The 13,528-nt window shown below is 38.1% G+C and overlaps 1 protein-coding gene across 2 annotated transcripts in view; it reads right to left on the reverse strand.

Annotated features, from left to right (window-relative positions):
- The window catches only part of LOC121413427 (transient receptor potential cation channel subfamily A member 1 homolog), a 30,738-nt gene extending 18,237 nt beyond the window's left edge, over window positions 1–12,501 (reverse strand). Inside the window, exons 1-6 of one of the 2 annotated variants that reach the window (XM_041606239.1) lie at window positions 12,300–12,501; window positions 8,931–9,027; window positions 6,963–7,119; window positions 4,693–4,769; window positions 3,426–3,571; window positions 822–970 (exon numbers count right to left, since the gene is read on the reverse strand). In XM_041606239.1, coding sequence (XP_041462173.1) covers window positions 822–970; window positions 3,426–3,571; window positions 4,693–4,769; window positions 6,963–7,119; window positions 8,931–9,002 — 601 coding nt within the window. In that variant the 5' untranslated portion in view covers window positions 9,003–9,027; window positions 12,300–12,501. The remainder of the gene's footprint in view (window positions 1–821; window positions 971–3,425; window positions 3,572–4,692; window positions 4,770–6,962; window positions 7,120–8,930; window positions 9,028–12,299) is intronic. The other variant, XM_041606240.1, reaches the window with a different exon arrangement.
- Window positions 12,502–13,528: the final 1,027 nt, after the last annotated feature.

Here is a 13,528-nt window from a genome sequence, read left to right on the forward strand (position 1 = left end):
ACGGGGCAAGAAAACCAATATATAAATTCATAATAAATCATAGAGGGTATCATAGAGTTATGCAGCCCATGGACCCGTCTAACAAAGAGTTGCGATTGAGCTGATCAATCACAACTATGGACGGCCAGGAACATCAACATCTATTATGCATGTTTTTCAAAATATTTTCTATGATTTACATTCATGTTTTCATTGATTTCTAGAAAATTCACTGTGCTTCTCTTTGTTTACAAAGGGCAAATTTCATGTAGAAACAAATATGACACTGATGGATTTCCATAGAGTTACGATTGATCGCATCAATGGAAACTTTTTTAAGACGGGTTCCTGATTTCTCACTTTATGCAATGTCTTCTTTATCCTTATTCGTTTTTTCCTCCTCTTTCCATTTTCATTTTCACTACTTCAAAAATAGAAGGGATATGTCACCCCTGCCTAAACACATGTCGAATGCACAACCCTGAGTTACTCACTACATCAAACCTTTGAACTTGTCGAAATATGCAAAATCGGGTGCATGTATGTTACACTGTAAAAGCTGCGATGTTATAACTGACACCAATTGGTGTTAATAGAGGACCACACACTGAGGTGTTAAAATTACACCCTAGAGATTAAACACCAAAGAGTGTAAATGTAACAACAAAAGGTGTTATAATAACACCTATAGGTGTAAAACTAACACCACTTATTTAACACCGGTGTACTGGTGTGGTCATCTATGTACACCGCTTAACACCACAGTTTTTGCTGTGTATCTATACCATTTTTTCAATTAATATGTTAATAGAGACTGCCATAGCAACTTTTTTTTCACAAACCAGGCATGTATTGTATCAGCTGTCTCATAGGCGTAGACGTTTTGAATGCTCGACGTCCCAGGCCCAAAGTGAGGTCATGTGACTTCGTCTTCATAAGGACCAAGAGTGTATCGAAATCGGTATGCGTCACCAAAAACTTCGAAGTATCCCTATGAAAAGAGGTAAACTACGATTACAGCAATTTCGATGAAGTAGTGAACCTTAAGCATATGACATCGTAATCTTATAGCGCCCTCCCTCAGAGGATATATGAATAAAATGCGCCAGCTGCAGATCATGCACCAACGCATGCTATTGCTTCAGCCTATAAGATGGCGGCGTGATCATTGCATAATTTTTTTTCGTAATAGTCAGCTTGAAATATTAGGCCTTAACCCTATCTAGGCCGGTGGGGGGGCCTCGGAGCCCCCTCCCCTCAACGAATCGCTCAATATTTTCGCCGCGCGAAATTTTTTGACCGCGCCACTCGCTGACTTTTTACTTTCACGTCTTGCGCAACTTTTGAGACCAACTTTGAATCACCTGGGTACGTGGTTGCGAAATTACGCAACATTATGTACGTGCATGTCAGACCGAAAATTGCTCGAAAACGTGATTTGGTGTACAAAGTCAATGCAAATTGTGTTTTAAACCAAAATTCATAAATGTATGATTATTTTTAGTTTTGCTGGTCTAAATGTATTTATTTTATGCTTTTTATGATCTTAGAAGAGTCCCCAACAAATTTCATTGAAGAAACAATGAAAAACAAAAGGTCAAAAAACAAAGAAATACATAAGAAATTGCAAAAACAATAAAATCCATAAGAAAATGATTTGATATCGCATTTTTTTTTCATGTACACCACAGAACACCACAAAGAGTTTCTATACCAAAAATTAGTACATTTGGAGCTTTATTTAAGGAGTTACAGGAAAAAGTATGATTTCGCATACTAATTACGCATAAATTAGCATAATCACGTAATAGCGATTCGCATGAAATAGATTACTATACAATCTCCCCGGACCCGATATCACCAACGCGCGTGAACGCTAGTTACTCGAGCAATATATGGAATCTGAAAATAGCTGTAAAACCGAAGAAAAGTCTAAAGAGTTATAAAGGATTGAGTAGTTGCTTATTGGATAAATGAGAAGATGTTAGCTTGAGTCGGCGAATGGAGTGCAGAACAGGAGTACTCATCTATCAACTAATCAAACCTCTTCTTCAGCCTTTTCTGGTTTACTGTCTTTATCAGGACTACGCTCGTTTGAACAAAAAATTACTCGACTATCAACTGTCTACTTCCTCCTATCAATTTCACTTCTTCCTCTATCCACTTTTTTCGAAAACTCCACATGGTGTACCGTCAACCACATCCGCTGTTGGAATGTAATTGTTTTCTTCTAAATATTACATAATGTACATTATGAACTGCCGTAGTTTGTTGTTCATGATTATTTACAAATGAATATTTCCTGGAATTTGATATTCATCATTTCCTAGTTATGGTCACATTTTCCCCAGAAAATATGTAAAGAAAAAAGAAGATTTTGAAGGGGCAATCCAAAAATGCTTCCCATACAAAACATGCCAAAGGAAACACATAAATCGAGTAATGTTTTAAATTTTCAGAAAAGTTTTAAATTGTGGGACAATAATTAAGCAGGTCATATTTCTTTTTCCTCCAGTTACAAAATATGAAACGTTTTGCCTATGCATGGATAATCAGGGACTCTCTCCAATGCTGAGGTCAGAAATGATTTAAATAGAATGGGGATTTAAGCGCTTATCGTCGTCTGCCACGTCAGAACAGTTTGACATTTTGAATTTAAAAAGACATTCATTAGAGTGTATTTTGGTTCTGTTGTTACGCTTCTTTTGCTTAATACACTCCTTGAAACTTATGATAATTGTGCTCTCTCGCGTCGTCCGTGTATGTAAATGTACATAAATATTTCTGAAAGGATATTGCATGAAAAATGTAATTTCTGGTATTTTGAGTCAATATCAGCGTATTACGTAATTTAATTGATCAGACACGAAAACCACATTCCGAATTATGCGATCGTTTTGCGCGTAGGTTCTCATAAACTCTGAGTATAGTCTTTCGTAGTGAATTCTATGTTTAATTCTCAAGAAATTTATTTTTGAATTCTCTTAGAAACGTAACTTTTAAACTCAATTATTACACAAAGTCCTGACCGTGGGGGGGGGGCGTCCCACGCCCTCTCCCGCTCGATCGCTTCGGTATCTCACGCTGTCAAAAATATTGTGCCCCCTTCGGGATTTTGCCTCCCAAAAACTGAAAGTGTTCCGGCGCGCCTGACTACAAGAGTAGTACAAAGTTGCTGCAATCATTGAATTGTACTGCCTGATTTACGTAAACTTGTTACAGAAATTGTGCATTTTGCCACAATTAAATTAGTTATTGAACATGACCCAGAAGGGGGAGGACCAAACTCGAATACGTCATGACGATATTGACCTGTGCAGTAGGTTTCACGGTACACAATGTATCTTTCTTGGGCAAGTGTTTGTCATGAAAAGGAACACCCAATCTCGACGTTTCGACTTTGATATTAATATTGATCTGATTTTTAGTTTTATCAAATAACTTACTCCCGGTTATACATGATGGCCAAGGATAAGCAATTGCGATCATCATCGGCACTGGTCTGGCGTAGATCAGCACCGTTGTAGAACAGGAACTCGACTACAGACTGGTGGCCGAGTCGACAGGCAAGAAGGAATGGTGATAATGCACACTGCATCAGATAAAAGGGTACATAATTAATATGTTGCTGAAAATGGAAATGCATAATGTAGACTACGTCTTTGCCATTGGCCTGACCTGGGGGTGTTTCATGAAATGATTTTTCAGATGTTTTATCCGGAAGTTACCATAGGAAACTGTCCTTCCAAGCCAATCAAATCAAGGAAGGTTTTTAAGATTAAGATCTGGCAACCAGTTGGACGAAAAATGGAACACTCTTCAAGGAGATGTCACCATTTTAGACACGATTTAGATTATAAGCCTGTACGATCTGTGCCCCTTTACATAAAAGTTACCATTAACCCCGGGGGCCACTTCCATCCACGAGTGGATACCATGCGCGACCATGGGGTCTCGAAAAGCACGTAATTTCCATATTCTGAAAGTGCAACCCTTAACAAGTATTGACGTGTGAAACCCTACCCTTAACAAGTATTGGAAACAAAACGATACTCTTGGCAAATGTTCCCCGTAATGAACCCTTATAAACAAGTACAGGAGTGTTTTATTGTTACGGGTCCTTCGGTCGTCGGCTTACCTTATTTGGTTTAGTACGACCCCATCTTTTACACCTCGCGCCAATCGGACTCTAAACACGGAGTGTTGGGCAAAAAGGACATCCTTTATAAAAAAAAAATTAATTTTGCTTTAGCATCCCCGCAAATTCGACCCTAAACACGTAATTTTCCTAGCGAAATAAATACCCTTTTTCATTATTTTTGTGTGTTTGACACCGTTATCAAGTTACGTACGTAACGTGCCCTATCATGAAAGGGACATCCTTTTTAAGTGTTATTTTGGTCGCGCATGGTATCCACTCGTCAATGTAAGTGCCCCCCCCCCCCCGGGCCATTACCGTAACTTTGCCATCCAATGATAGCTTAAATGGAACTCTTGATTGTGATTGGCTGTTCATCAGCGTTGCCATGGTAATGACCATCGGATGGCAAAGTTACCATAATACTATCTTTTATGCATTGGGGCCCTGGTTCTGTTGAAATTCAGTCTGCTATAGGATATGTGCATTTATAGAAACCTGAAATCATACACCATGATATTTCAAAGTTCCAGAGTCATCATTTTACTCATTATATTCTCAGGAATGATTGTCACCTCAGAGTAAGCTAACGTCCACGCATCCTCCGACGGTCCTGTCACAACCAGGCTTGATCTAGCCATCATATTCACATCTGGGGAAGACATGATAAATATTACAGTGAAACAGGTGAGAAAACTAACGAGATAAATCGGGATATCATACAGTACGTCTCACAAAAACGAAACCGAGATTTATCAATGATTTATCAAAACTTAATCACAAATACAATAGACAAATGACCTTTGTAAAGCTTAGGATCCCCTCGTTCATCTGAAATTACTTAGATTAATTCTCATTCACGCATGAGTAAACAAAAACAATTTGAAGAGGGGATACCAAAAAGTCATTTGGCGGGCTGTATTTGGGTTTCAAAAAGAAAACCACATTTCTAAAAAGTTCAATATCTGCTCTTTAATTTGATACCTCAATTATAGGAAATGGTCTCAAAATAACCATGTTCTGGTTATTTGAAATAAGGCTTGAATTTCAATAATTTCATAAAATGAAAAGGTTCTACAGGCTACCGTTCAAACTCACTTGACACTCCTTTTTGTTGACGATCAGCCTTGCATTAAGTCTTTTGCTAACCATGCGATAGCTTCTGTGGGAAACCGGTGAAAACACGTTTATTTAATGAAATTATGGAAATACAAGCATTGTTTCGAGGGAACTTAGTTTTTTACTTCTTGACCGTTTTGTGACTAAGGTATCAAATTAAAGAGCAGATATTGAACTTTTTAGGCATGTGATTTTCTTTTTGAAATCAGATACCTCCCGCCAAATGAGTTTTTGGTATCCTTTCTTCAAACTGTTTTTCTCACTCATGCGTGAATGACGAATAACTTAAGTAATATCAATATCAGATGAAAGATGGGATTCTAAGCTTTACATTGGTAGGTCATTTGTCTATTATATTTGTGATTAAGTTATGATAAATAATCGCTCAATTTCGGTTTCGTTTTTTCTGGGACTCACTGTATATAGAGAGAGAAGAAGAAAGAGAAGGAGAGAGAGCGAGATCGTTTAAATGATTCAAAACATTTATAGACCTACAAAGCCAATAAATCTGATCGTGTTTCTTCGACGAACATTGCATACTTTTTGAAAACCATCTTGATAAATCATGTATAAATAGAGAGAATGATTACTATGTCTTTTTTCAGCTCATTTTATACACACGAGCAAAAATTAATCAGTCTGTGAAAAGGTGGAAGTTGAAGTTTGTAATTAAATTCATGATATTTTCAGCGTTCAGGCTAAGGTTTCCTAGCTGTAATTTGTTGTATTCTCTCCTAACTTACATCAAATATTGATATAATTCGTCTCACAAAGATTAGTTCTTTGTTTACTATTTTCATTCACCAAACTCCAGAAGCCCTTCCCCATAACGTTGCTTATCATCTCAACCGATACTATTTTGTTTTAATGTTTTTAATCATGAAGCAGTAATTACTTTTGTCTCATTATATGAAATCCGGTTCGGTAGTCAGTAACATTTTGTTTTTATCATAGTTGTCGATATAACAATTGTAATACAGTCTGCTGCGTTTTAGTACGTGTGCAATATGATGATTGGATGACCTCATTGTCGACAGAGTACATACAGAATATGTGCAAATAAACCCAATGTTTGAATAGTCCGCATTGATTCATTTTCTATTTCAAAGGCGGATGCAATAGGTTAGAAAAATCAATGACATGGTATTCATCAAATTAAAAAAAAATGAATATTGAACCACGAATAACCAATCCTCTTATAGATTAAAATCTAAGCAATACAATACACCTACAGACTATCTTAAGAATTTATACAAAACATATTGGTCACGCTCTAATTATATTGTACTGTCTCATATAAAAGTAAAAGCACTTTACCTCAAACAAAAAGTACTGATGATATATAAGAATAATGTTGAGGAAAATGATAATAATAATTATAATAATAATAATAATAATAAAATAATAATAGCTATAATAATAACACTGATAACCTAACATGAAAATATTCATAAATACTAAAAAAAATAAACAAATAAATGAATGAATAAATAATATAGAAACAAAACCAAATAGAAGAAGTTTCACTGATCACATTGACCTGAACCTTTTCTGCATCAAAATTAGTAATCCGTGAGTGTGGTCACAGTGGACTCTTGTCAGGTTCCGTCTGACCCGGAACTTTTACTGCTGTTATAATGGAGATATCGCCCAGCATTCTCTTAAATATGTGATCGGAAGAAATTTATTTTTTTTTTCAAACGCGACCATTTTTTTTCATGCTCACCTGCGTTTTTCGAGACGAGAAGTTTAACACATGACAGACTGCCCCCTTTCACGGCTAAATAGAGCGGTGACAATCCATTGCTGTTTGTAGCGTTAATCCTACTGGAATCCGCGTCCAAATGGTCTCGCAATTCATCCAAATTGCCAGATTTTGCTGCCTATATTATTTTGTTACACAAAGGAGAGACCATGAAAATTACATGATACATCGATTGAAGAATAATGATAATAATATAACATGAATAGCATAGAGCTGGTCTCTCGATTGTGACTGAAGATGGGCATTTTGATTTGCAGTCAAAGATCCACCCATGACTATTCTTACCCACGTAAGTTGAGGAAGTGGTGCATGTGTGTTTTATGAGGTGGTAGTTAGTGAGAGTGGTAGTAAGTGAGAGTGGTAGTAAATGAGAGTGGTAGTACGGTAGAGTGGTACTAAATGAGAGTGGTAGTAAGTGAGAGTGGTAGTAAGTGAGAGTGGTAGTACGTGAGAGTGGTAGTAAGTGAGAGTGGTAGTAAGTGAGAGTGGTAGTACGTGAGAGTGGTAGTAAGTGAGAGTGGTAGTACGTGAGAGTGGTAGTGAGAGTGGTAGTAAGTGAGAGTGGTAGTACGTGAGAGTGGTAGTACGTGAGAGTGGTAGTACGTGAGAGTGGTAGTACGTGAGAGTGGAAGTAAGTGAGAGCAGAGGCGTCGATCCTGGGGGGGGCAGGGGGGGCGATCGCCCCACCAATGAAAATATTGGGGGGCAAACATATCATTTTGCCCCCCCCCCCAATAATTCCGGATATGGCAAAAAAAAACAAGATTTTAATGTTCAGCAAGCGAGAATGAGATAAACAACTCGTTCTTTAATTAAAATCGTGCTCAAAATTCCCGCTTTTCTGATTGAAATATAAAAATTTTCAGCTCGCGCTTCGCGCTCGCATCATTTATGTAACAAAAACATATACTTTTCATGATAAAATAGGTGAATGCAAATGTCCTGTTTTCACTTTAAAGCCTCAAAAGACCTCCTGCTTCGATTTTCAATCATCTTTTCTTGGATATATATCTTGTTCTTTATCAAAAACGTCCAGTAAACTGTAATTTTTTTTCAGATCGAAAAATAAAAATTTTCAGCTCGCGCTGCGCGCTCGCATCTATTCTTCTTTTAGATACCAATTTTAATCATTGGTACCAAAAATGCTTAGAATATCAAGCTTTCAGGTCAGAATATAATTTTTTTTTTAGCTCACTCTCGGCACTCGTACTATCTGTGTAGTGATATATTCTCATCATGAGTTACTACAAACAGTTCTAAACAGGCACGCTTTTCCTGCCAGTATAGTAAAAACAAATCAGCTCGCGCTTCGCGCTCGCATTAATTTATTGGTGAGGTACGTGACTGTGTCTCATAAGTCATATATATATATATATTTGTGTGTGTGTGTGTATGTGTGTGTGTGTGTGTATGTGTGTGTGTGGGTGTGCGTGTGTGTACATATATATTATACATATATATGTGTGTGTGTGCGTGTGTATGTGTGAGTGTCTTGTACGATCCAGCGCTTGTGGAACGTTAATGATTTTGCCCCCCCCAATCTGAAAAATGGATCGACGCCCCTGAGTGAGAGTGGTAGTAAGTGAGAGTGGTAGTAAGTGAGAATGATAGTAAGTGAGAGTGGTAGTAAGTGGGAGTGGTAGTAAGTGAGAGTGGTAGTAAGTGAGAGTGGTAGTAAGTGAGAGTGGTAGTAAGTGAGAGTGGTAGTAAGTGAGAGTGGTAGTAAGTGAGAGTGGTAGTAAGTGAGAGTGGTAGTAAGTGAGAGTGGTAGTACGTGAGAGTGGTAGTAAGTGAGAGTGGTAGTAAGTGAGAGTGGTAGTAAGTGAGAGTGGTAGTAAGTGAGAGTGGTAGTAAGTGAGAGTGGTAGTAAGTGAGAGTGGTAGTACGTGAGAGTGGAAGTAAGTGAGAGTGGTAGTAATATTTACTTACAGTAAAGATGCGGTTAGTCGTCGCATTCTCCCGATCTGTGTCGCTTGTTGCAGCAGTTTGCTTCATTTCCATTCTTACTTGAACATCAACGTCAAACCTAAGAGCATAAACCAAGACAAATTATAACATATATAAGGAAAGAGATGAGAGGGTAAATCTACAAATGAAAATAATGACGTTTGATTATATACCAACATATTTTTTTTTAATCCTGTGTAAACATTATTCCATTTTTTTTTGTAGTATTTGAAAAGTGACGATTTTATCTCCAATGCTCATCATTACATGAAATAATGCCTATAATGTACGTTTCCACGCGTGAGTAGGTAGGAAGTCTTCTGTCGTGTCAATAAAATGTATGGGAACAACTTATTTATTAATTTGTGCGTTTATATGTGTGTTTTTATTGGAGGGTATTTCTGTGGGTGAGGGTGGGTGTGTGTGTGTGTGTGTTAAGCCAGGACGTTCGCCGTTGCTTCTCAAATGGCGGGAAATCAAAGGCACATGGCAGCAAAGAACTTGTCTAGAAAAATAAACAAAAATGTATGCTTTGCAGACGTCCCCAGTTGGTCATACACAAACAAAACGTCCTCACATGCATGACCATGTGCATGACGCATACGTGTGTGTCGCCACTTGCGTATTATACCGAGTGTGTTTGGGTTTGCACTGTACCCGTATTGGCAGCAATTACAAGCGTATGTGTTAAGTACATTAAAATGATCCATTAATGACGTAAGCGATCAGATTGAGGAGAATTTATTTAGAGTAATTATGTTGATGGTGGTGGTCATTAGAGTGGTGGCGGTGGACCAGGAGTGGTGCATGGTGTTGGTACAAACCAAGGCAGTCACGATGATGATCATTTTCCTCACAATCAAAGAGAACATCTCGTGATGATGGTGAATGGCGATGGTTACGGAAATCAATTTGATGAAATTCATGGCGGAAGTAATGACAATCTTCTTAATAGTATTGAAACTAACATCATCCTCCTTCTAAACAGGGTGGCATGAATGGAAAATATATACATATACACAGTGAATATTAAGACGCAGTACCGGTATCGACTTCAACAACACAATGTTAGTGCATGCGGAATTCGAAAATGTGAAAATTTACAGGAAGTCAAATGATACTAAGGTCAAGTTCTTTTGACACCTACGCTGTAGCATGGAATAGGCCTATTACCCGTTACATGTTAATTCGCTAGTCATTCCAATTACCATGTTGATGAAGCACCGGTTTGCAAAGATCAAATTCATCATTTTGCCTTTCCTTCAGTTACCGTGGAAACACTAAAGTCAATGTCAACTACACATACCTCCACCATGGCTAACAGCGGGGGGCGCGTTTCCGTTTTACACCCTGGCGAAGGCATTTTCCGGAAAAGTAGCCAAAAAGCGACTAGTGAAGAGTCTACACACGTCGCTGGTTGCATGCAGCGTGCTACACAGGCTAGTCCACCACCGCATGCAATTTGCACAGTTACTGATCAGAGCACAGAGTTCCTCGGCACTTCATGTACAGAGAGAGCGGCAGTCAGGAGTGAAATCCGATCATGCTTTTGCAGTCGCGTTGTTTATGATAGTTTTTTTTCTAAAAATAAATTATTAACTAAATGAATAGAATGACAGGCAAAATAAAAATAAACAGATACTTATAATGGAAAGACAAACTGAAGTTTGATGGATTGATACACTTAGAAGCTGCCGAAAGATAGATATAGAAGACTGATAAATATATAGATAGAGACAAGATAGACAGATAGATAGATAGATAGAAAGAGAGAGAGAGAAAGAGGTGGATAGATAGATAGAAAGAGAGAGAAAGAGGGAGAGATGGATGGATAGATAGATCATAGAGAGAGGGGGAGAGACAGAGGTCGATATATAGAGGGAGAGGGGGAGAGAGAGAAAGAGAGAGAGGATAGATAGAGAGGGAGAGAGATGTTGTAGATAAAAATATGGACGGACAAAGAGAGAGAGAGAAAAAAGACAGACAGATGCTAGAGAGGGAGAGAGATAGAGAATTTGAGAGACAGGTAGATAGATGTTAGATAGATAGAAAAATAAAGAATGAGAGAGACAGAGAAGATAGACAAATTAACAGATAGATAGATACATAGATAGATATATAGATAGAGAGAAATAGAGAAAGACAGACAGATGTATAGATAGAGATAGATAGATGTTAGATAGATAAAGAGGGAGAGAGACAAAGATTATCAACAAATTAACAGACAGATAGATAAGTTAAAAAATAGATAAATAGAGAGAAATAGAGAAAGACAGACAGATGGATAGATAGAGAGATAGATAGATGTCAGATAGATCAAGAATGAGAGAGAAGAGCGACAAATTAACAGATAGATACTGTAGTTACATAGGTAGGTAGAGAGAGAGAAATAGAGAAAGACAGACAGATGGATGGATAGATAGAGAGAGATAGAGAATTTGAGATAGATAGATGTTAGATAAAGAATGAGAGAGACAGAGAAATTTATTAGATAGATACTGCAGTTACATAAATAGATAGAGATAGAATTTGAGAGATAGATATATAGACAGATACAGAGAAAGTCAGACATCAGCAAATCGGCAAGGCAAATGATCAAGGCAAACATTCGTATTGAACCTGGAAAGTATTAGCTCAGCTGCATTTGAAAGTACGGTATGTTCTGCGGATAACTTCGGTGCGGACTTTGGATCGCGCGCCTATCTGATATAGATAATGTAAACAAACGTAGACTCTTCACTAGTCGCTTTTTGGCTACTTTTCCGGAAAATGCCTTCGCCAGGGTGTAAAACGGAAACGCGCCAGCGGCGCAGATACTCCACTGCGAAATAAACGAGAGTGTATGTAGAGTACTTGTATTTATATTTTATAAAGGCTGCATAAATTTCAGATGTAGATATTGCACACTGTAGAGTAAACTTATAAGGCACGGTTCGCATATCGTATATTCAAATTCGAAGTCGAAATCGATGGCTTTTACAATTTTGTGAGGACAAAGGTTGATCATTTGACAGAGAGGAAGGTTGCATGCAATAATACCGTTTGCTTTAACACAATCCATACAACGTTCGCGATGTATTTATTCTAATGCAAATCTAAATGATTAAGACCACTCGTTAATAGAAGTGCCCCCCCCCCTGGTCATTGCCCACTCTCGGGCCCACACTCCCCCTCTTCCAACTCACCTACGCATACACATGCATTGCATTCCCTTTGAAAATGTTTATTTAAATTCCTTACATTGTGTGACTAAACTATACGACGAATAATATATGTTCACAATACAGTTGAATTCAAAGTTGTAGCATAGAGCTATTCTCTGTTAGCTCCATGGTTGTAGAATCTACTCACCTTCAGTACGCATGTGACACTGCCCATGTATATGGCTTCAGTTGTTAGCACGATCGATGTATGTAATACTCATATGATTATACCGCACATAGACACGACGAATGACAACACGGAAAATGAACACGAGCTACTGGAAATAATTACGGCTTTCTTTGACTTGTTTGTTGAGGTTTTCCTCACATGAGAACCCATCGATCACTAGGCCTACACACGACTATGTGGACCTGCATGCCATTCTTCAATATTGAATAGCACGAAATATAATACAACCGAGCGTCACAATAGAAATTATGTGATATTGAACTTGTACGCTCTCTACTGCATTCAATATATTTTTACTGAAGCGTTGGAAGAACTGATGAAACCCTACTCCAGTGTTTGAGCATGGAGCTATTACGGATAATAGCTTTAGCTCTGTTAATAGCTCTATGGTTTGAGGAATTGATGGAACCCGCATGTTTGTATGTGCGCATCGTCACAAGTATGTAGGCGTTTGGTGTAATTTGATGATTCTTCATTCTTCTTTTGTGGAAACCTTGAAAATTGGATTAGTAAGCCTTAAGATTTGTGAACATTAATTTAGGCCTATGTAAGAGAATATAACGATGTTATGACATTGCTTAGCTCTGGACACATCTTCCTTTTAATGGTTTTAAAACTTGAAATAAAAATTAGTCTCATTCAACGTCTGCAAGCGGAGTTCTGAGCTATTTACAGTGGCGGACCGTGACCCCGAGAAGACAAAGCATTGGGGGGGGGGGGCACGGCATTGTTCACAATGCAGTGCCCCCCCCCCAATGCTTTGTCTCCTCCGGGTCACGGTCCGCTACTGGATTTATAACCATTGGGTTATAATAAAATAATTAAGTGAGCATGGTAATTATTTACACGTTCATTCTACACCTTTTCTCTTATCGTAAAATAATAATATTCCGCTTTTATACAGCACTTACTACATCGGAACGACGTGCCTAAGCGTTTTAAAGATAGATTACATATGATCCTAAATTACATGAAGGTGTGGGAGTAACTGAGCAATTCCATAAATCATGTTTCTGATAGAAATGCACCGGTGGAGTCAGTATTAAATTCTTATCATGGTTGAATAAATCCCGTCAGGCATATGTGCACTACCTATTGGTTACAACATTCAAAAACGCAGTAAGTGGGCCGTTAACACCAGCCCCGGCCCCCCCCCCCCATACTGAATGCCCTTACGCAGTTCGCCA

This window comes from Lytechinus variegatus, chromosome 4 (genome assembly GCF_018143015.1).
Source record: "Lytechinus variegatus isolate NC3 chromosome 4, Lvar_3.0, whole genome shotgun sequence".
Classification (NCBI taxonomy): Eukaryota; Metazoa; Echinodermata; class Echinoidea; order Temnopleuroida; family Toxopneustidae; genus Lytechinus; species Lytechinus variegatus.